The 24,380-nt window shown below is 39.2% G+C and overlaps 1 protein-coding gene and 1 long non-coding RNA gene across 2 annotated transcripts in view; one reads left to right on the forward strand and one right to left on the reverse strand.

The window, feature by feature from the left end:
• Nucleotides 1-24,380, reverse strand: part of WDR64 (WD repeat domain 64) — a 119,689-nt gene that overhangs the window by 59,666 nt on the left and 35,643 nt on the right. The window contains exons 7-10 of the mRNA XM_067535893.1: nt 20,051-20,265; nt 19,370-19,504; nt 16,253-16,332; nt 10,762-10,901 (exon numbers count right to left, since the gene is read on the reverse strand). Of these exons, the coding sequence (XP_067391994.1) occupies nt 10,762-10,901; nt 16,253-16,332; nt 19,370-19,504; nt 20,051-20,265 (570 nt within the window). The remainder of the gene's footprint in view (nt 1-10,761; nt 10,902-16,252; nt 16,333-19,369; nt 19,505-20,050; nt 20,266-24,380) is intronic.
• On the forward strand, nt 22,752-24,168 carry LOC137145147 (uncharacterized). The gene is made up of 2 exons (XR_010917579.1): nt 22,752-22,814; nt 23,777-24,168. It is a non-coding gene; the product is annotated as an uncharacterized lncRNA (long non-coding RNA).

A 24,380-nucleotide genomic window follows, 5' to 3' on the forward strand; every position in this document is an offset into this window, starting at 1 on the left:
GTGTCACCACCAGTCTTGCAACCTTGGGTGCCTCACAATGCTTTTCTGCTGTAGCTTCCAACCTGGGCCCCTCACAAACAGCCTAACAGCATGCAGGTCACACCCTTAGTATCCATTTATAGTGGCAGCTTGCAAGCAACGCTCCAGTCAACACTCAGGCTTCCATCAGCCTTGGTTACCACTTGCAGGGTGACCCAAACACACTCTCAGTCTTGGATTTTCCTTAAAAACGTGTTCTGCACTGTCCAGGCCTCTCCTGGACAGTTCATATATTAGAGGTCCATTGTTCCTGTAAGGGGTCAATATACACAATAGTTTGGTAACTTCAATTAAAGTAGCAAACAATTCCCTTCAAATGCAAACACTGGATTAGTTTTGATTAAAGAGAACAATGAGGGGGGATTTGATAGCAGCCTTCAACTACCTGAAAGTGGGTTCCAGGGAGGATGGAGCTAGGCTGTTCTCAGTGGTAGCAGATGACAGAACTAGGAGCAATGGTCTCAAGTTGCAGTGGGGGAGGTCTAGGTTGGATATTAGGAAAAACGTTTCACAAGGACGGTGGTGAAGCACTGGAATGAGTTACCTAAGAAGGTGGTGGAATCTCCATCCTTAGAGGTTTTTAAGGCCCGGCTTGAAAGCCCTGGCTGGGATGATTTAGTTGGGGTTGGTCCTGCTTTGAGCAGGGGGTTGGATTAAATGACTTTCTGAGGTCCCTTCCAACCCTAATCTTCTATGATTCTAAAGAATAAAACAAGTTTATTTAGCTACAAAGAGAAAGATTGTAAGTGAAAACAAGTGCAAGATGTTAGAGTCAGAACTGGTTACAAGAGAAATAAAGAGAAACAGGTTTACCCCCTCCCCAGACTTGTCTGGTAAACACATTTCAGTCAGAAGTTCAGTTTATGTTCATAACTTTACATATAATGTTGCTACATACATGTCACCAGGATATTATTGACCAGTGAGTTATTAATTTTCAAATGATCCTCACGGGGGATATTTTGTACAAAGATTATTACTGTAGTGTGTAGGCTGTGAATGGTCACTAATTTTCCATTGAGTGATGGTGCAGTATTTTGGTTTATTTTAATTTTTTCTGTATTAATTACTACTGTAAATGAAGCAACCAACCTGGAACTGTGATAAATGTTCCCTCCCACATATCAGTAAATATATCTCATTCCCAAGATTTTTTTGAAAATCATTCAGCAAATTTTTGGATACTCAAACCTGATTCTGAGTCTATCTCCAGACTGTAAACTGTACAGCAGCATAGCCCTGAAATAGCATGACATCTCAGGCACTTCTGCATTATCCATAACATAGCTTTTATGTGAGGCACAGATGGATGATAAGCCACATGTTAAAGATAGCCTTACATCTGCCCAAAAGGGACAGAATTGCTACAGAGGCATGTATTTGCTGCACTAATCTGACTTTTTACAAAAGCATTTCCATATTTCCTGCAGTCGTATTGAATACGAGACAAGAGCAGGGAGAAATGTATTTTTAATAATAAGTCTGTTTATTAGTTTTGCATTTTAATTTTGTGGGCCAATTTATTGCTCATGAAAGTGAAGACTTTACAGCACTACTTGTAGCCTGACATGATGCCTGCAGCCGGGGCATGCGCACGAGAAGGCAGGGGCACAGAACTCCTCTGCGGCCAGGGTGGGGAGAGCAAGGTCCTCTTGCCCCAGGCCAGGACGGGAGATAACAGCTCCTCTGGCCCCAGGGGGAGAGCGAGCTCCATCGGACACTGAGGGAGGGAGGGAGGCCACCTCCTCCAGTTGTGCGGGGCCCAGAAAGTGACTCTCCAAAGGTGGTCACATTTTTATTCTATGCACGCCCCTGCCTGCAGCTGCTGTGCAAGCTTCCCCAAGCCAGTTGTGCCACTCAACCTCTTTTCTATCCTGATCCCCACAGATATTCTAGCCCTGGGCCACTCTTGAGCAGTAACTGCCACTCAAGCAAAGCTGTGCCAAACTACATGCCTGGATTCTTTTCTCTCTGTTTGCCACATAAGATTTATAAAACAGACCAGGCACCGAGCAATACACATTCTATGCATAAACAGATGTGACAGTGACCGACAATGTATGAATTTAAATTAAAATGTATTCAGATTGTAAGCTCTTTGGGGCAGGAGCTATCTATTTGTCCTGCGTTTGTACAAAGACTAGCCCAATAGGGTTCTGGTCTATGACTGGGATTCCAAGTTGCTGTGGTAATGTAAATAAGGAGTGAAGATACATTTATGATTTTAACACTACTGGAGCTGCTTAATTTGGGATAGTTTAATTTAGTTTCCATTTGATCCATTTAATTTAAGTAAACTGCTGAAAACATTCTCAGAACTTCAAGCTGTCAACTCCTTTCCTTCTTTGCACTATATATGGAAGCTTTTCCTTGGTGGCTAAGACTAAATGAAATCTGTTTAAAATCCAATATTTATTCAGTCTATATCTGCAGTGTCTTATGAGACGTCAAGCCAAGCATGAACACAGGTACAAGGTTAATGCTCTGTTAGCAGATTTCCAGCAGTTTCCTTCACACTAACAATTCCTGCACTAAATTAAACTCCATCAGTACCGGAATTCTCAGGTTGCACTACTGCAGGAATAGGCTGGAGAGAGCCATGTTACAGAAGGGCATGTTACAGTTGGAAAACAAAAACTCCACTTTGTAAAAAATCGTGAGTTTGTTTCTGGTTCAATGCAGAGGGAAATCAAGACCTTTTGAAAAAAGAAAATGTTACCCCCCCCCCCAAAAAAAAACCCCCCAAGAGAGCATGAGGCCATGCAAGAATATCCTAATGGTTAGGGCACCCACGTGGGACATAGAACACTACGTTTCAAGACCCTGCACCAAAGAAGGTAGAGCAGGGACTCACTTGGGATGTGGGAAATCTATTTTTAAGTCCCTCTTCTGCTTCCTTTGGTGCAGGGACTTGAACTTAGGTTTGGTCTACACTATATACTTCCTTCAGTAAACTAAGTTGCTCAGTGTGTGAATAATCCACACCCCTTGTGTAGATGGTGCTTGTCAGAGCTTCTCCCACCGATATAGCTACCGCCTCTCACGGAGGTGGAGTTATTAAGCTGATGGGAGAGCTCTCTACCATCAGCTTAGAACATCTTCACTAGAAGTGCTACAGGAGCACAGCTGCATCAACACAACTGCGCCAATGTAAATTTGTAGTGTAGACCTGCCTGCAGGTCTCCCACATCCCCAGGGAATACTTTAGCCACTGGGCTATAGAGTCAATCTCTGTCTCAGCTTGTCCTCTTGGTGATATTCCAATTGATTTTAATTGGGCTCAGACAAGAGAGAGCGACCCTCTAACCCAGCAGTTAGGGCACTTTAAAGCATTTTGTTTTGACTTTATCATTTCAATTTTAATGTTATATTGTATTATAGTATAATAAAATTAAAATGTATTGTAGGTTGAAATGACAGTGAAAACAAAGGACTTCAGACTTATGAAAACAAAGTGTTTTGATCTTATCAATATGAAAGATTTTGGTAAGGTCATTTCAATATTTCTGAAATGATTTTTTGTGTGGACATTTTGTATTGTGGGAAATTTCATTTTTTTATTCTGATTCAGGATGAAAGGAAATTTCAAGATGTCAGCTCTTCTTTCAGAATAGAAATTCTGAGTTTCCACCAGCTCTAAAGATAGCCTCTAGATAGAATTTGTGATCTGAAGTCCAACACCTATATTACCATTACCAATCTTCTTAATCTTAGGGATCCACTGGTTTACTGGAACAAAACCCCTGCTTCTTCTGTGGGAAGAGGAGGAAATCTCCATCGTCCTGACAGAAGAATTGATCATAAACCGAATGGAATCTCGTTTCCTATCTCCTGCTCAAGAGCAAGCTATGAAAGGAATGAAGAAGCTCTTCATATATTTATCTAATGACATTTCTATATACACCTAATTAATAGTTTCTGCCTATATAAAAGTGACCCCACGTGAGCTAACAGCAAAGGTTGAACCTTGTACTTGCAGCACTAAAAGCTTGAACCTCTCTCAGTTGAGCTAAAACCATTAATGGGTTACACATACATTGCATTAATTTGTATTTCACTCAAATTTTACTTATGAAGAATTTCTAGAATACATTTTCATTGTCACACATACCTATGTGATTAATTCTGATTTGTATTCACAGGCCAATGAACAAGAGCCATCACTTGGCATTCAGTTGGACTGTCAAAAAAGTGGACCCGCCACATCCTTACGATATCAATGGCCTTACGATTTGTATTTTTTGTTTTTGTATAGAACAAAATATATCTGGATTGTCCCTTAAGTCTCTCTCAACCTCCTACCCCCCAAACCTTACATCTTTTCAAAATTTAACTAAGGGGAAATTTATCACCATTTTAATTATGCTGGTGGATAAATTATCCCCAGAATGTGAGTCACCAATTGGCAAACAAAAAGCACAATCATATTTAACATTATTTATCCTACACAAAAATCCCTCAGTTGCTTTGTCTTAAGGTACAATGATCCTGGAATAATAAAATATCCAAGTGAATTAAAGATCAGTGGATGGCAAGGCTATACAGATTACACAAATCCAAGAAAACAGCCTTTGGAGAAAGTTAGCAAGGAAAAAAAAAAAGTCTCATTCACTGTCAGGTACAATTTTAACATCAGAGAACGGCTTTCATTTAATTAGCAGTAGGATACAGCAACCTCCCAAATCTTCTATCAGAAATAACTGCCTACCCAAAAGCCCTCAGGCTTTTGGCAGAACTAGGTGTGTAGCTTTAAAAATTAAAAACAAAACATCTTGCCTGCTGTTGATTTACTTTCATTAAATTTTTCTTAAGACAGATGTCCTCTAGTAATTATCTCTATCACAACTATCCCTGGGGATTACATTGACAACATTCGGAATCCAGGCACCTAATTTTCTCTAAACAGAGCAGATTGCATCCACTCATCTTTAATACAGAATTACACTCCATAGAGACTAGAAAACTAAACCAGGATCCTGGAGCATTGCATGCTGGGATTTGTAGTTTCTATGGATTGCATCTCTGCATTGAACATGGAGCAGATGCAGACCACATTATACAAATTCAGGCTAGCTTTGATCCAGCAATCTCATTTTGACCACCTATGAATTACCTAGTCATTCAATACAATTGTTAATAACTTGGAAATTCAGCCTTGAAAACTTGTCTCCCTTTCCATATCATTTGTTAGGTGGGAACTTTATCTACTGTGGAAGGCATTGATCCTGAAAACTCACACATGTGCATAACAATATGCATTTGAGTAGTCCCATTAGCATCAGTGAGATTACTTGTACATAAAATTAAAATACATGTAAGTATTATATGGATCAAAGCCTAAGACAGTGTCATGAAATAGTACTGCAGCTGAACTGAGGTATGAATGAGTGGTTAGATTTTTCCTTTTGGAAGAACTGAAGGAAAACTCTAATAGAGAAATAATGTGCTAGCGACACATCTGACTAATCCCCAGTCTTTCTAAATGGATAAACTTAGGTCTTGTGATACAAGTCTAAAAAGCTTAAAAAGAACAGGTGATCTCTCGGAGAAGTTGAAAAAAATCCAATAGATTTTACAAAAGAGTAGGATGCATTCCCTGCACCGTAGAATTTACAGTTTACACTGTACAAACAGCAACCTAGGAAGCTGAGTTATAAAATGGTTGCTCCCAACATAGATAAAACATGCTTCAGTCTTGTAGTGTATACTAAAACGAACCATCGTCCCAAAGGACACTAATGCCTGGGGCAGAATGGGCTACGTTTTTTGAGGACAGAGTTAAAACACAGTTTGCTCCCAGCTACAAAGCAACCAAGCCACCTTTTATCTGTCTGCCAGACATTGTCATAGGAGGATAACAGAGAGGGCTGTTTCCCTCTTCCTTTTTTTGTCCTAACATGAAATGACCCTGCTGAGGAGAGTCACCACAGTGCAACTAAGTGCCCAAAGACCATTACCAGGCAGTCGGAGTGTAGGAGGCACCAAAAGCTTATGGGAGAGGTGCAAGCAGATTGGTAAATGCTCAAGAGATATTGCTGCAGGTAGCTGATGGAGTGACAGTGCTGGGGAAATACTAAGGAAAATGAATGATTTCTCCTGATATCCCCAAATTAAGTTTAACCCAAAACCTTTCTGAAGTCCATATTACAATGAACGTTTTATTATTGGCCATGCAGCATTTCAGCCTGAAAGTATAGAACTGGGTCCAAAGTTTTGAATGTCTCACCAGCTCCATGTTTGAAGGCCATTCTTTCCCATGTGTCCATCAGCACAGACTTATTTGTTATTTCATGGGCTATTTTTCTTGGCCTACTCTGGAGTTATTAACTTTATATGAAAGAATGTATGTGCTGTGTAAAAAGAGGCTTCAAAGAAATGTCATAAAGAAAAGCCTGAGGCTAGTGCACTGGAGAAATGTTTTCCTCAAATGTCTCTGACAAAAAAAAGGCAGATGGCAGCTGACGGCAGATTCCAAGGCTGCCTCATCATTGTTGGTTTTAATAGCTGTAGAAACTAAAAGGCATGCAGCTTTAGACACTAGCAAACTCAATCTACCTCAACTTCAGAGGTAGGGAGACTGGAATATGTACAACTATGTATGAAACTCCAGACAAAATTTGATATTTGTCATCTGAAGGGGTGACAATCTGGTCCCAGTAAAGCCAATGGCAAAACTCAGTGGTGCCAGGATTTCACTCAGCTGATTTAGAAATAATAAAATGCTATTAATCAAAAGGCAGTGTACAAAGTTGGAGAGGGAAAAAATAGAGAAAGATTTGTAATTGCAGGAGGAAGGAACTAATGTCCTTATAGAAGTGCTCAAAGGAAATACCTTGTTGCACCAGAAGTGAGAGGCAGTGCAGGCTGCTCAGGGTAGCCAAAGCCCAGGCAATTTTGGCAGACTGAGTGAGACACCAACCATTTGGGGGGAGAAGGGGCTTCACAAAAAAGAAAGCAACATAACGTAAAGGGAAAATAAACAGTATTAATTTTTGAATAGTATTATTTTTTCTTCTAAGAGAAAACCTGGTGCCTCCCATGTGAATTCTGAACTTTCTCACGTTTCTTTACGTTAGGGAGGAGTAAGGGTCACGGTTGCCTCTCACTTTCAGATTTCACTAGCTTTCCCCTTGTTAGACTTTCTGAATACTGTGTGAAAATCTGTAACCTTTGCGTGTTAGTCTATGCAAAGAGGCAGAGATAGATGAATTTCATCCTTCCAGATGTAATCTCTTCAGAAGGAGACTGATTCTCCTTTCTATATTGAAATAAGTCTTTAGAATGGGGAATCAATATAAGTGAGATTCTAAGATACCTCTTATGGCTCACTTTTGTTTGAGCTAAGGACTGTATCACAATGGAGGTCAGGAGACAGGGTCTCATTTCTTTTCAAAGGAAAAATATCCAGGGAAACAAGCCCAGAAGACAAAAGTAATCACATTAATCAAGCTGAAGGGCAGTAATCAAGTACACATTAAAGAACAAGCTTGCTCTTTTTAGAATATATGGCTGGAAACAGGACAGTCGCAATGTCATTTGCTGTCAGTAGAGGAAAGTAATGGGATCTCTAAGTCTTGACTCTAGGTTTTTATGCTGGCACAACCTAGGGTTTGTGGAAGAGAGGCTTGATTGGTTCAGACAAAGATATAACATTTGAAGCCTATTGTGTCTGATTTTGCATCATCTTACTAAATCTCCAAGAATTATACTGAAAAGGCCCAATCCTGCTCCCTTTGAAGTCAATCAGTAAACTTCCAATGAAAGCGGGAACAAGCCTAACATTTTTACTTTTGATATTTTTGATGGCTTTTTCCTTTGAGAGTTCAAACTTGTTTAGCCAGCATGTAATGTTTGACATCAAAGAGAAGGTCTGTTTTCCACTTAATCAATACTTTGCTCCATTAATCCCTTTCAAGAGATTTCCTTTAAATCTTGCCTTTACACCAAGTGGTGACTAGTGATGTATTCTTTATTTTTTCTCATTCCATTGCTAATTAACAGATCAATACACACAGGCTAAGAATTAGAGCTGGTTGGGAATTTTCCATCAAAATTATTTTCCAACAGAAAATGTAATTTCCACAAAATCACAATCTTTCATAGGAAAATTCCAATTTTGCCAAAATTTTGATTTTCCATTGGACAAAATGAAACAAATTATTTCATTTCAGTGGGGTTCAATCCAAACTGGAATATTTTGGTTTGTTGAACTGATCTGAAACCCTTCATTCTGAATCAGCTCAATATTAAATTGCATTTCCCTATAGTGGCACATTGCCATGTGGTAATTGTGCTTTGAGCCACCTTTCTCACCTATGGACTGGGCTCCTGGGAATATTACATCTCCCATGATGTAATATGAATTCTCCTCTGACCAAGCTGTGTGGTGCATCATGGAAGTTATATAGCTGCAGGGGCATCATGGGAGGCATAGTCCAACCAGGCCCACAGGAGAGAATGGGGGACCCAGGCAACCTAAACTATAACTCCCATGAGTCACTTGTACAATAACAGGGGAATGCAGTTTAATGTTCAACTGACTCAAAACTAAGCATTTCAGGTCCATTCAACAAACAAAATGAAAATATTTTGATTCAGAATGTCAAAATGTTTTGTGTTGATTGAAAATGGAGAATGAAACATTTCCATATTGAAGAATTTTTTCAGAATATTTTGTTGAGACAAAAATTTTGGTCTCAACTTCTCATCCCAACTTACAACAAAAGCAAAAGTTGAAATATCAGAGTTTCCCCGTGGATGGAAATTCTGAGTGCTTAATTGTATGTGGTGCAAGCATATATTGGACTACTAAGAGTGAATAAAGTTAAGCATGTATGTCAGGGCTTAAATTCTCACAGACTATTTCTCAGAGTCCCAGGTGTCGAGGCTTCAGCCCCACGGGAAGCACCAGGGCTCAGAGCTCATGTGGGTTTGAAAATATATACCGGGCTCCACTCCAGACAGCGCTGGCTGAATTTTAGCTTTGAGGTGTGTAAGACTTTGCAGGATCAAGAATACTATAAATATCTGCAAATGTCTCCTTTATTTTATTCTTTTAGGAATTACATGAAAAGAAGAACTTTTGTCCTGATTGTATTCTGTTTCTTATTCCTCATCAGGCAGAATAATTGGTTGTGAAAATTATTATGTCACAAGTGGATGATTATAGTTTCAGTTAGAGGAATAGCACAGGCACATTGAAAAAAGATTTGTAATCTTTCGTAGAAGAAAGAAAAGCTCTGATCCAACTCTTCAGCCTCACTGAGCTCAATGAGATTGACTAAATTTGAAATAATGTAGTATAGCACATTGCAGTGGAAATTCAATAAACTAGGTTTTACCTATTCATGCTTATAGATGGTAAAAGCTGAAGGGCAGAGATTTTTCTTAGTACATTTTTAAAATATCAAAGCACCATGAACTCTTACAGAACCCTTTAAAATAAGAATAATACTGTTCTTCTCACCTCTGTTTCTGGCCTTTGCCTTGTTTATTTACAATTTTATTTTTAGTTTGTCTACATCGGGGTAGTCTGTGGGCCAAATCCAGTCTGCCAGATGCTTCTGAATGGACCCCCAAAATCTTTATTTACTTATCATTAGTTTTTTTATTATTTTCTCTGGAGTCTGAACCTTGACTACACCTTGACCAAAAAATTTGGACCTTGACAAAAATAATTGACTACCCTTGGTCTAGATTATGAAATAAAAAGTCAAACAGCTTTTTCTACCATTCACTCCATTCTTGGCCATAAAACTGGGATTTTCTAGCTGCACTTCACTCTTTACTGATGCCAAAATAGCCAGCATTGTGGCACCCCAGAAATCACACACAGGAGAGGAGATTTTCATTAGATAATTCCAATATAGAACTTCATTTTTAGATTACACTTATGGCTTTTGAATAAACTGGGATAAACTAAGGGATCTGGTCTGATCATGCAACTTTTACTCCCCCGAGTAGTCTCAATGAAGCTAATGGGATTAATCACTGATTAATTAAGCAAGTGCGTAAAAGTCCATCCCCATTCAGCAAAGCATTTATGCTCATGTTTCACTGTAAGCAGGTGCTTAGGTTCCACTTAAATTCATATTACTGATCCTATTTGTTTTTATCTTGCATTTTGGAGCAGGGCCATGCTGTGCTAGGCATTGTGCACAGAGAGGAAAAGATGGGGCCTGACCTGAAGAACTGACAGTCTAATTAAGACAAATGCAATAAGTGAATGTAATAAACCATCAAAAAGAAGGAAGGAGGGTGGAAGAAGCTTCTACATGCCTGTAATATGCATAATCATCTCTGAATAAAGATATGTGGAACAGTTGTGTTGCAGTTTTCACTTGTGGCACATTAATACCTCAGTTATCAGAATGTTAAATCTAATGCAGTAATTATCTTCTCTTACCATCAGCATATAAGAATGAAACTAAAAAAAGCCAACAAACCATCTGTCAATGTACACAGAAATATGCATAAATCCATGTCAGCCTTGGTTCTCAGTATAAAATAATTTGACTATTTTAAATATAGATACTTATTTTGTTGCAGGAAAGTCCTTTATGAAGCAATTATAAGAGTTACAGTATATTGTATATAATGTAAACAACTAATAAAATGTGGTAATAATTAAAACCTAATAACATCAGCAGAGGTAACTCAAAATGTAACTTTTACAAGCGTTCACAACAGTGGTTTGCATGAGGTTAAGTCACCATACTTTACCTTTGCAGTGGAAAGGCTAATAATGTGCTGATCTTTTTCATTTGTGGCAATCTCCATGATACTAAACAAGTGTCCCAACAGCTTCCCCACTGGCTTGGTGTTTATATTGGGATGCCATAAACGGAGAACTTTATCATCACCTGTGAATAGAAGATATCCATGATCCATTCTGTGTCTCTCACTTACAGAATATCACAAAATAGATTCTCAATAGACAACTGAATTTTCAAGTGTTTACCTAGACTACAAACACAAATCCTGAATAAGTCATTGTATGTTTCATATCAAGGGCTTGAGTCTTAGTTACAGGAAGACTGCTTTACACTGCTTAAAGTGTACTTGACTCATTCTTTAAGCCCTCTTATATTGCCAGAGGGGTGCAAAGGGGTGGTGTAAATGAGAATCGAGCCTTTTGTGCCCATCTGTGCAAATGTGATATTTGCAATAATTCAGGAAGCCACTTCTGAAATTTGGTCATCTTTTATTATATAGTAATCTTTTGCTGCTAATTATTTCAAACATTTCCAGAAAAACACGAAGCAACACCAAGAACACTTGAGTTTTGGTTCTGATACAAACACAAAGCTTTTCCAGCTGCATTGAAAGATTTGCTATTTTTCCCCCAAGCCTTTTAAGAGAACCTGGGCCCAATTTCAAACCACCATGAATATATTTATGGTTTGGCATCAAAATCATTGGCCAAATTTGTGGCTTTATGATCAACAGTTAAATACTGAGAAGCTCTTAACACCACATAAATATCAACATATCCTCACTGAATAGCTTAAGACCTAGTTTTGTTTTGTTTTTTGTATGAAACAAATTACAACTTGACAGTTATCACTGTTTTGCTTTGATTTTTTTATTTGCTCCAAACTTAAAGCAAAACTCAGTGGGCAAGAACACATGGATCAAAACCAGAGGACATTCACACAAACCTCAGAAGCAAGTCAGTAATGTTCCCTGCAACTTTATTTGTTACATACTTTAAGTCCTAGAGACCTGTATCTAATAGACAGTCAATAGTATCTCTCAACCTGCTCTACAAACAGCCCATAGAGAACTACAATGCACACTCACTCTCTGCCTGGATTTGGTTTTATTAACAAAGAAAACAAAAGGATAAAAGTCAGCTCAAATCTTCTCAAGGTTCTTCCCTGTAGACTACCGTATTCTCCCTCCCTCTGGAGAGGGACTCCTTTCCCCTTTTATAGCCAGGTGGGGTAATAAATCATCTGCCTCAGTGAGTCAACAGAATGCATATAATCCTTTCACAGCAGGGTCAATGCTTGTCAACCTACACAAATATAGTTCCAGCTCTATTGGAGTATTCCAAAGCATTCATTTTGGCATTGTTTGAAATAATGCACCAAATTGCTAAATTATACAAAACAATCTGGATGAGAAGACACACAATTTTAAAGATAAACTGGTTTAAAGTTTTCAGTAAAATATATGTTATAAGTCTCCTAACAGCTGTAACCCAATAAAATGCAAATCACAGAAGACAGATATTCTGGCCCACAAAAAATCAAAAGGGAAAAAAAATCTGTCATCTGGTAATGAATCAGTGTTGTTAATGCTGAGGTCTTTCAGCTGTGGCTTTTCAGATCTTAAATTAGGCCAGTTTGGGTTTGTTACATCATACTGATCCTTTCTTTAGTCTCTCACTGCCTTAGAGTCAGGGACTAGAAGGTGAGGAGAACAGGGATCAGTTCTTGATTTGGACAGTATGCAGTTTTGGGTAAGGAAAATGAGGCAAAAGGAAGCCACCTGTTAAAATGGAGAAGGTAATGTAACTTTGTAAATTATTTTCAGATAAAAGGTGTTGTGCATGTGGAAAGCAGTATTTATCATTAAATTAGTAGGTCCAGTTTGGAGATACATGAAGGGATAAATCTGGTCATTTTTCCTGGTTCATCAGGGAACAGTCAGATCTTAGCTGTTGGTAATAATAAACACTGGCATATAATGCAATGATGCGGTCCCACAAATGACTGCAATTGCCCCTTTCCTTTAAGTCACCACTTAGCTGTGCTCCACAATCTAGGATTTCATTTTTGAGAAGTTAAGTCTCTTGTCTTCAGGCACAAAATGTGAAGCAAGTATAAGCTGATGCAGCGATGGCTGACTCGGTGTGCAAACACCCTGAAACAAAAGGTCTCAGAGCAAAAGGAACTGATCCCATCCATCTCAATGGGCTAACTCTGAAGCCCTAAAACAACAGTTCAAAAGTCTACGTTAGCTATTTCACTTCTAGTTGTGGTATCAGAAACATCAAGCTATTTGGCTTATCCACTATTGTTGATGCAGTGACATAGTGATGCAGGATGCAATGGGGCAGCTAGTTGTTTTCAAGGGTTACTGGGGAGGAAGTCAGTCCTTACCACTGAATTTAAACTGGTCTCTGCCCCTGCCCAAAATGGGGAAGGAAAGAGGAGATGTCACTGCTTCCTAGTACCAATGTCACCTTCCTCCCTTTTTTTGAATGCCAAACATCAGCATCTATCCTCCCATCTGTCAAAACACCAGCATCCTTCCCTAGGGACTTCTCTGGTGGAGCTATGCGATTGCAAGACCAATGTTTGCAGTATAGTGGAAATCTGAGAGAACTATAAAATAAATGGATCTGACTATCAAAACACCGCAAATCATTGTTTGTTTTATGGTAGTGGCTAGAAGCACCAACCTAGACTAGGGTCTCATTGTATGAGGTTTTGGCCACCCGTATATAAATTCCGGTCCTGAAGTGCTCATGGTCTAAATAGACAAGGCAGACAATGGATCAGAGAAAGAAAGCATGCTGCCCATTTTACAGATAGGAAACAGAGACAGAGAGAGACTAAGGGTCAAATTTTCCAAAGCCTCTGCAGCTGGTGCCAGATTTTAAAGAGAGCTCAGCTCCCATGAAGCACATCAAGTGCCCAGAAGCTCTCATTGTTCTCAGTGGGAATTCGCGAATAGCTAATAGCATTTCCAGAGATTTTGAAAAGCGCAAATGGCAGTTAGAAGCCCCTCTCCCACTGATGATCAATGGGAGTTAGGCAAATAGTTGCCATTTGTCCCTTTATAACTCCCTCTCTCTTTGTCTATCTGCATCGCAGAAATTACCCCGTACAAGTTAATTTAATAGTTCTTTTGAAAATCTGGCCCTAAGTGACTTGACTAGAGGCCACACAGTCAGTCTGTGGCAGAACTGGGAGTTGAACCGCACTTTCCCAAGGACAAAGCCAATACCTAACCACAAGATCATCCTTCCCTGAAAAGCAAGCTGCTTATGTTGATTTCCTTAAAACTTCCAGTTTTGAGTTTATTGAGTTCTGCAGCTGAAGTCCCAGCAAGCTGCAGAACCAGGGACCTTGTCATAGGTTTTCGGTCCACCCTGCCATAGAGCACAAGAGGCCTTGTTTATGACATGCTCAGAAGTGGAGCTCTCAGATTGCAGGAGGAGAACAGGAGGGAGTCTGGCTGCTGTCAGCCTTCAGTGAGTGGCACAGTCGATCAGGTGTCACAGAGGGAGCAAAGAGCACCCCAACTGTGTGTACCTTAGGAAAAATGGAAATGTGGAAAAATAAATGCTTTAAAGTGACAGTGGATGGGAGACAGTGGACTGTCTCGGAGCAGGAAGAGTGCCCCTCCCCTGACATTTCTGAAGGTGAACGGGAATGGGGCTTTCTAACACCTCTTCTCTTTATGCTCTGAAAGTGATAGCAGATGAAGGGAAGGGAGGAAGAAGTGCTATGTGTATCCAGGGCCCCTAAAACAGAGAGTTGCACAAGGCTAAAATCATTGATGTCTATTATGCAGTCAGATATTACCATGAAGAGCAAGTGTCATAGAACAGCCCATCAATAAAATACATTCAGTTTTGTTGTGTTTGCTTAAGTGCAGAGGTTTTCTTTACTGTTTATTTTCAATTGGTCAGTTACAGTTTTTTTTTTTTTTTTGCTTATGTTAAATAAGAAGATTGGTGTTTATTGTTTTTTTAGGTTGTTATCTCCCCTTTTTGTGAACTACTGCTGTACTGATCCTTGGCATCAAAGAGATATTTGCTAACCCTGCTGCTACAGCAGAGTTATAGAAATCCTGGGAAGAATGATTAGTTCTCTCTATGGTCTAGTTATGCTTCTAGGAGCAAAGACCCTGGCATGCAATTCATGGGGATTAAGCACAATCATAAGAAAGGATGAGGTGGGAGGGGAAGTATCAGATATCCAAACATTAGCTTGGAAATACCTAGACTCCAGGGAACCAATGGTTTGTACACCAGTAGGTTCAGTTCAGCTCAGCTCTTCACACTTCCAAGATAAATAAAATACAGACGGGTGCATTGATGAGACCTGTTTGCTCTAGGTGGATGTTAGATACTCCTGATACTTTTAATAGATTAGGCCCAATGTCCTAGGTCAATCTGTTTTGTTTTTCTTTAATTTTTCAGTTTGGCCACTGAACAACAAAATCAGTTCTTTGCACACCTCTAATTAGAGTTTAAGGCCAGGTCTCCACTACCACTTAGTTCGGTATAACTTACGTCATTCAGGAGTGTGAATAAGCCACCCCCTGAGTGACATAACTTACACCGACCTCAGCACCGGTGTGGACAGCGCTATGCCGACATAGCTACTGCCTCTTACGGAGGTGGATTTATTATGCAGACAGGAGAGCTCTCTCCCATCAGCAAAGTACATTTTCATTAGATGGATTGTAAAAAGCACCCTTTTCAGTATGTAGGCATACCCTATGGATGAGCTTAACCTTGACACCAAGAAAGCTGGACAAGAGAGACAGGGAGCCACAGTGGGATGAAGCAGATAGGGTCTGCGGGGGAGCAGTGGCAGACAGAGCAGAGTGGAAGGAGTAGTTCGAGGCAATGAAACAACACCGTAAAATAAGGTTGGGGGTTGGGGAAGAAATGGACTGGAGAATGCATTAGTCCTGCAGCCTTGTTTAAGGGGACATAGAAATTAAGAGGAAACTGGGGGAGTCACATCAGTGGTTGGTGCCTATGATTCTTGGGTCAGAAAGGGTGGCAAAAGGAAACCATGAAGAACAGGTCTGGGAGCATTTCTCAGGTCAGCAGGAGAGGAGTCACTGTGGAAGGATGCAGATGCAATCCTGAGGTCATAAGGAATAGTGACTGGGAGAAGGTGAGGGTGTGTGTGTGTATATATATATATATAGAGAGAGAGAGAGAGCGAGTGAGAGAGCGCGCTATCTCTCTCTCAATGTGTGAATCAAATCCAGACTGAGCACACACCACTTTGCTAATCAGGTACCATGGCCCCGTTGTACTAGGTACTGTACACTCATTTAACAAAGTCCCTGTCTCCAAGAGTTTACAATTTAAGTACTTATTATAACTACCAACCTGTTAAAATGATTATTATTAGAGTTTATTTAGTGAATATAAATACAACCAAAGAATCTTTTTGATGGAGAATATTGACAAACATCACTGGGTCTTCATATATAATATAAACATTTTACTTACCTCCAGTAACAATGATATTTGCTTTTCCGCAGTATGTGAATGCATTAACTCCTCTTGGGACAGAAAACTCCCTGACAGGTCTGTAATTATTAACACATTATTTGATCAGGGTCTTTAAAGAATTTCTAGCAATTCCAATTTGTTTTCCTAAACATTTGATACTGTGCTGTGGTTAGCAAGGACTGTTTTATCCAGACACACAGGTTGAACTGATATGAAAATCAGTATGGATGTGAACAAGAGACTGTCTGTGGTGGACACTCTTGGCCAAAACAGACAGACAGTATCATACCATATTTAACTGGTTATTTTCCACAGTACTAAAGTATTTCTATATATATAACACAGGGAGTACCTAGTACCACAGACTGGCTTCATTGTGTCTTCTCCAAACTCCTCCCTCCAAGTGCCATGCAGATTGCTACAGTGTGAATGTTTTCTTAAAAATCTGAATCCAACAAATGCCTAGTTAAGGCAAGACAGGAAATAATGCTTCTGGCCACTATGTCCAGCGTGTACAGAAGTCAACAGGTGTGAATATTTTTTTCCTTTGTATTCTGGCTATCAGACTTTTCCATTTATTTTTGAATGGCTTAGAATAATCATGGACCATGAAACATTAACTTGGGCCAGGGGTAAATTTGAAGAAGATATGTTTAAAGATTCTGACCCTATAGGATGACTTTTGAGTTCAAAAGAAATAGGTTGTACTTTCTGGGCAGGAGTATAGAAGAGAGTGACTATAAATTAATGTTGTTATGCAACCCAGAGAGATTATGTATAATGCAATGACTTTCATGTTTCTAAAGGCACCTTATATTATTACCAGCTGTTTGCAAATTATCAGTTTGCTTACACATCAATAGTAAGATCAACTAATGCTGGACTTACCTTACTCCCTCCTAACAAGGAGTTCTGGACTCCAAGAAAACACTGAAAGAAGGGAGACTTTTATACCTAGAAGGGAAGCATGAGTTTTGAACTTAAGACCTTTGGGAAACATAGTTTAGTAACTGGGTAGCCATTTGGTTTCAGGTATGGCTCTTGTGATTTGCTAAAATAAAGAATGTAGTCTTCCTAAAGAAATTTTTGTATTAAAAATAAGTTCTTTGTGCAGCACGAGAGCTTTTTGGGGATATATGTTGGGTGGCTGGCTGGTTTTTGCTAATAGAAAGGAAGAATTTAATTGTTTTGGGAAGACAATTTCCTATTAAAATGGTTAAAACAAAGAGCTAAGAGAGGCTTTTTTAAGTGCAGTTTAGGTAGTGTCACCAATAACAGAGGTCTGGGTGTAGCAGTAAACTCTAAATCCCAAATCCTGCAATAAGCTCTGAGCAGTCAGATCCCATGTGAGTGTGTGGAGCTCATTGCAGGATTACAATCTATTAGAAGAGTCTGAATGCTTGGTTCTGGAGTAAAATAGCAGACAACTCCTTACCTGAGCTACAAATTGTTTATTGTAGGATTTTGCAGTTTCTTTCTTTTTTAATTGTTAAAATAGAGAGGTTTTTTTTTTTTTTTTTTTAAATAATCCTTCCTTGATTCTTCAAGGAGTGATTCCAACCTTCTCCTAGAGGAATGAGGATGGTCTGCAACTAGGAGTCTGGTACCACTCACTCCAGATGTGATTCCAGATCCATCCCACATCCTTGCAACCAGGAAGCCTATCTAATCCCCACCATACATTCCCCTTCTTAGCCCATTTGTAAAGAAAGAAGACAACCACTTTCCAGGCATTAGCCACCTAGAAACTGCACCGTTCCATAAGGATTAAGATAACTAAAACCTACACTGATCACCAAGCTCTCTTCCCAAACCAAATAGGAACAGTGGTTCCATAGTTAATTAGGATAGACATTTTGTTTGCATCATGTAATTACATGTTTGAGCCACAATTACTTATACAGAGTTATCAATTTCATTTTAACGTTTATGTATTCTGCAAATGTTTAAATATAATTTCATCTAGCTCCTGTCTGAAGCTCCTTAGAGAAATGTACTTCTTCTAACAGCTGGAGACACATGTATAACACATGTTTAATGAAAAAAACCTAAAGGAACCTTTGCATTTAAATGATATATAACACAGTATGCAGTGGTGGTTCATTCACCTCTAACTACATTTTTGGCACTTTCTCTCCCCCGTCCCTTCTCATCTTTCTTGGGTTTATTTCCAATTTTCTAAATATCTTAACAACTTCAAATAGCATTTCCAGGCTCTGCTAGTGACCCAGTGAGTGACTTTGGTTGATTTGGCCATTCTACATTTTACTTTCTCTCATCTAAAAAATATACAGAATACTCATAAAACAAGAAGATATGGGTTTGATGCAGGAATTAGCAGGTAAGACTATATGATCATAACTGTTGCTTCTGACTTTAAAATTGTACCTGACAAAGAGGCTATGAAGCTGATATAATCTTTATAATGTTTAGAGATCTTTGAATGAAAAATATTATTTATAGTTTCTACTCATGTCAAATTTTGTATGTCCATATTTTTCATTTCTTAATTTTGTAATAACTCACTTTCCCCAAAATCACAGTCTGGTATCTGTCGAAATAGTAGAGCCGATTTAACCATGGCTTGTATAGCTTCATTAGTGATTTTCTTTTATAAGTTCAACTGCACGTTAAACAACACCACAAAAATATTTAATTCCTCATCTTTTTTTTCATATATTCATATGTATTTTCATAATGAGTACATTCCTACTTTATGTAGGAAAGTATTATTCTACAAAATATGTTATTACAGCAGTTCAGGTACATCATCCAATTGTTTTGTTTGCTTGGTAACTTTGCCTACTGATGAGAACCCAAAGCAGACAGCTCTTGCTAACAGAATTTATTTTTAAAGGTTACATGAAATAAAATAACATATGGATGGTCCTTGGCATTTAAAAGTTAATGAGCAAAAACCAATATACTTTTACGAGGGTTCATTCTGGAGAGCTTTGCATGACTGATTCCAATTGTATCATAGTTTTAATTAGCCATCTTTTACAAAGGACATGGATACTGTAAATGTAGAATTTTAAAATGTACTAATCTCCCATGTGGCTCTTTTTCAATAAAGCGTTTGTGTTCCACTGTGCCATACATGGCTCTACTTACATATTGTCTTCTAGTCTCTTTAAGTCATCCAAAACGAATGAATGAACACTGTCTAAGGAACAGGATCCAAAACAATTCAGGGCAGAGAAAAACTTAACCTTCACAACCCAGTCATCATGGAGTTTTCGTTTAATACTGGGGAGAAAAATTAAGTGGTTATTGTATAAGACATGCAGTGTATATTGTAATAAATGAACAGCTAAATAGGGATTCCAGGGTTGTCATTAAAAATGAACGCCATGAACACTTGCAATTCATAGGAAGAGTGGTGAGAAACCCTAGAGCCACCAGCTCCAAAGCCACAGGCTCCTGATACTACACATAATGACACATTTCTTTCAGATGAGTACAGAATAGGGCTTGCGGCACACAACTGGGCAGTTCAGATTCCATCTAACAGAGGACAATGGAGTTACACCAGGATAAAATTGAACTAAAGCAGAGGTGAATTGGGCCCACTGGTTTTTATTCTGTAGCTGTGTGCAGATCTCCCACTGAGAACAATGGAGTTGCCTTTACACAACAGCTAGAAAATCAGACTCAGTTTTTTAAAAGCTGTTTTCATTATGTTAGGCATGATCCATTTTTAAGCACATTTAGAAGCAAAGGTCATAGACAACCAGAGTTCCATTATGTGATGAAAACTGCTAACATGATAGTATTTTACAACAAACAACTTACTTCTTGAATTTCCTGGAGTCCAGGATCTGCAATTGTGATTTCTTTTTGGCTTTGGATTGTTTTAGTCCAAAGTCATCACTGGTCACTGTGAAAAGATTGACATGACCACCATCATCTCCCATCAGGATGTCATCCTTAGCCAGCTGATCTCCTAAATTCACCGTACAAACACAGAGCAGACAATGTTCCATTGGTTTGATGATAAAGCAATTATCCTGTGAAATACAGTAAAGAGTTTATTTGATACTGCATACAAGCCCTTAGAGTAACTGAGCATAGTCTCTACCATACTCATCCATTTATACCAACATTTAATTCTTGTCCAGGGTTTTCACAGTCTTGTCATTCCAGTTGTTTCCTGATACCATAGACTGGGAAATGAAGGGAGTTTTGCCATGGACTTCACTGGAGACTGGATTTCACCCAAAGTCTCCAACACCTGACTATTAAAGATGTTTTGTTGGGTTTAGGAAATATTAATGATAAATATAACGGGGCAGATTCACCATGCTAAATGGTATGAAGTGTATGGTGTGCCAGTACATTGTGAATTAGGCTCTTGTTTGTTTAAAAGCTTGTTGTTTCTTTGTATAGGAAAAATGTGAAGGGTACATTATCAGAAGTCAAGAGACAGGGAGTCAGCAGAAGTGGGAGACATGCTGGAAGCCTGTTAGATTGGGGATGAGTCTGGGGCAGGTTCTATAGTGGGATTTTGGATGATCTGGATTCTACTGTTCATTGGCATTATTGCCTCACTTTGATATTCAATAGATAATGTCCTTGCCATGCCTACCTGTAACACTGTTCATGTTCTCTAAGAATTAATTGTTCTGTGGCCCTCTCTGCATGGGCGAAACACACTTGAGGGTAGGGGTGGGTGGGAGCCATGCTGCCAGGTAGTACCAAGATGGAACTGAGGCACAGCACCTCCCTATATATCCCCCTGGGGGTTTGGGGATAGAACTGTTGTCCATTTTGCAAAGGGATAAATTTGCAGTGCTGCACAGAGGTTTTGGTGGCCTGGAGCAAAATCTGAAACTGAGACTACCTACCCACCTCACCTTAATCTGAGGCCCTAAGGGGTTTTTTGGAGAGTGAGCCCACCCTGAATTCACCCCACAGTGGTATCTCCTGTCACATGGGGTTGGGCCTGACTTCCTGCTCCAGGCATCGCAATCTGGCACATGGGACCACAACTCTACTCAGATTTAGCCTAGCTGCCCCTCCGTCATGATAGGCCAAATCTGAGTGAGTGGTGTTGCGACCTGGCTGTCTGTATAGCTCTCTCAGCCTCTCCATTCACTTGTGGGTAGTGTGGGCTGCTAGTAATATGATAAAAATCATATTTCATTCTGATATATTTAAATTCTGCTGCAGTGAATCCATTGTCCATCATCAGTTGTTCTGGAATACCTAAATGAGCAAAAGTTCACTTCAATTTCTCGATAACATTGCAACATGTTATGTCTTTCAAATACATTATTTTTATATACCTTGAAAAATAGACCACAACAACCAGGTAATGATGTCCTCTGAATTCACATAAATATGCAGCTAATCTTTTCCGAGGTCTAACCAGTAGGGGTATTGTTGTTAAGGTTTCTTTGTGCTGTGGTGGTCTGTTAGTTCTGCAATGTTTACCTTATTGTTTATGTCCTTGCTGATGCCTAGACAGCACACTGACTTGTTGGCCTGCTTTTAGCATTTAGTTAATCCTTGATGTCCTTCATGGATGAGGTTTAGGATTTCTCCTCCCATAGTTTGGAATTACGATGCAATCATCTTTAATCATAAATCCATTTGACTCGCCTAATTGTCCACGTACCCCAAGTCTACTGTCACTTCCTTAATGTGCTTTAGATACTTGGGCCAGCTGGCCCTAATGGAAGTTAGACTTCCTTGAAGTTGCATGCCTATTGAATTGCTTTTTGTAGCTTGTGTAGTCTTTTTTTCTGACACTGGTGTATGCATATCTACAGCATCTCTGTATCATCTTCGAGCTCCCAAGTAGTTGAGTGCAATTCTGGGGTCCATTGCACAGTATCTGCTACTACCAGATTTTTCCCAGGAATGTATTTAGTAATTGGGTTGAATCACATTAACCTTATCAGTATACATTGGCATCTCAGAAGTGCTTGATCCAGGTCTTTTCCATTGATGAGGGTTACAAATGGTTTATGATCTGTTATCAGTGTATACAGATCCAATCCAGTTCTCAGAAATCAAAGACCCATATATCAAAATATTGTTCAAGACAACCACATTTTCTAAAGAAAACATGAGAGAACTGTTAACTAACACAAATGGGTCTTTGATGGAAGAACACAACAAAAGGTAATCTTCAAACGCAAAATCTCCCAAAGGGTGTGGCATCCATTTTGGTGAATACTATAGCTCCCTTCACTTTGGGGAGGATATCATACAGTGTTCGGAGGATATATTTCTCACAACTGCTTCATTAAATCTTTTAAGATCCTCACAGATTCATATTTTTCCATTTTTCTTTGTAGCTGGTACCACTGGAGCACACCATGCTGTTGGCTCAGAGATCTTCTCAATTATGCCAATCTGTTCTTTTCTCTTTAACTAGGTTTCCACCTTATTAAGTAATGAAATAGGAATCCTGTGAGGTGTATGGATACATATGGTTCATCATTGTCTCTTTATTTGTACTTGATCATCTTTCAAAAGTCCAATATCACCAAATATTCCCCTGAGTTCTTCCACCTTTTTCACTAGGCCCATAATGGCTGCCAAACTGCAGGTGAGAAGGCTGTTGGAGTGTGATTCTTTTATCATATACACTCTGAATGCAAAGCTTCTGTCTTTGTAAGTTGTTCTATGGTGAACTGGCCCATGCAGTTCAGAATACCTCCAAAGCTACTTAGAGCTGTGTCAGGTGATTTCAGCTCAAGGAGGGTTGAAGATGATTGTAAATCCCTTCTGAGATGACTGTGATGTCTGCTCCTGAGTTATTTTTAAAGTCAATAGCCTTTTCCATGAATATTCAGTTTCACTCTCCAGGCAAGCTGTGCGTCATCACATATGATAGACCTAGAAACAATGGCTCTTGATTGTCTGTAATATGAGTCAACTCCCTGTCTGCTTTGGTGAGGTAAACATCTTCAAAATGACCATATTTTGTGCATTTATTATAGCTTGCACCCTGTTGGCACTCTGTTGGGCTATGAATTTTTCTACATCTTGTGTAAGTAGGCTGAAAGGTTTGGAGTTTGACTGGAATTTGTCCCTCTTAGGCTGAGAGTTTTCTCTCCTTGCCTCAGAGGTATTATAATATTGACTTTTAGCCTTCACGTTCACAGATTTTAAGCTACATTCAATTTTTTCAAGTTGCTTTTGCCTTTTTTCTGCTGTTTGACAGATTTGCTTTGCTATCTGTATAATTGTGGATAGGGCTAGGTTTGTTTTTAATAGTAGCTGCTATGAAATATTTTTATCTTAACCCAGTAACCAGCCTATCTCTGATATTTTCATGTTTTGCAATTCCAAGAGCACAGTTTTCAGCCAATGCATGCAGAGCTCTTAAAACATTCAACACTGTCCCTGAGTTTTGAATTCTCTGGTGAAAATATGCTCTTTCACAAACCATATTTCTCTGAGGTATAAAGTATTCATCAAACATAGCCAGAACAGTTTCATAGTCTTTGTGACTGTCTTCAGTACAGTCAAAGGATTTTAATATATACTCTTTCTGCTTCCCCATAGCATAAATTAAAGAAGATACCTGAATATCTCCGGTTTCCTGGTGGAGCTTTGTAGAAATTCAAAATCTTGTAGAATACTGCTTCCAGTCTGTCCACTGTGAAGGTTGTCAAAGCTGAAGTTCTCTGGGGGCATTGAAGAGTGGCATGTTGATGAGATCCTGCAGCCTTTATTGATTTTTTTTCCTTCTGTTTGCAACCTTTATTGCTGTTTCCTTCTGTTTCTTGTTCTCCCCTGGCACTAATCCCACTGCTAACACCATGGCATGTACTTCTTGTACACAGTAGATTGCAGAGCTGCTAGTAGCAGGCCAGGATTCTGTATCAGATATAGACTGACTACTGACCAGGAGGAAGAGGATGAGTAATGAGTAAGGGGCTGATAGGAGTTGTAGTCCCCTGCTTAGTAGATCCATCATACTATCAAGGTACTCCAAAAGCCTGCATTAAACTTCTTTTGAAGACTTGTCCACTAGTCCTGCAGCCTTAAAAATTCCACTTGTCCCAGAGGGAAGGTCATTTTATTTATTTATTTACTAAATATTCTGCAGGAACTCATTGCCCTTCAATGGAATTCACCCTACCGGACAGTTGGAACAGGATTGTAA

Source organism: Emydura macquarii, unplaced genomic scaffold (genome assembly GCF_026122565.2).
Source record: "Emydura macquarii macquarii isolate MOO-44397 ecotype Brisbane River unplaced genomic scaffold, CSIRO-AGI_Emac_v2 contig_3517, whole genome shotgun sequence".
Taxonomy (NCBI): Eukaryota; Metazoa; Chordata; order Testudines; family Chelidae; genus Emydura; species Emydura macquarii.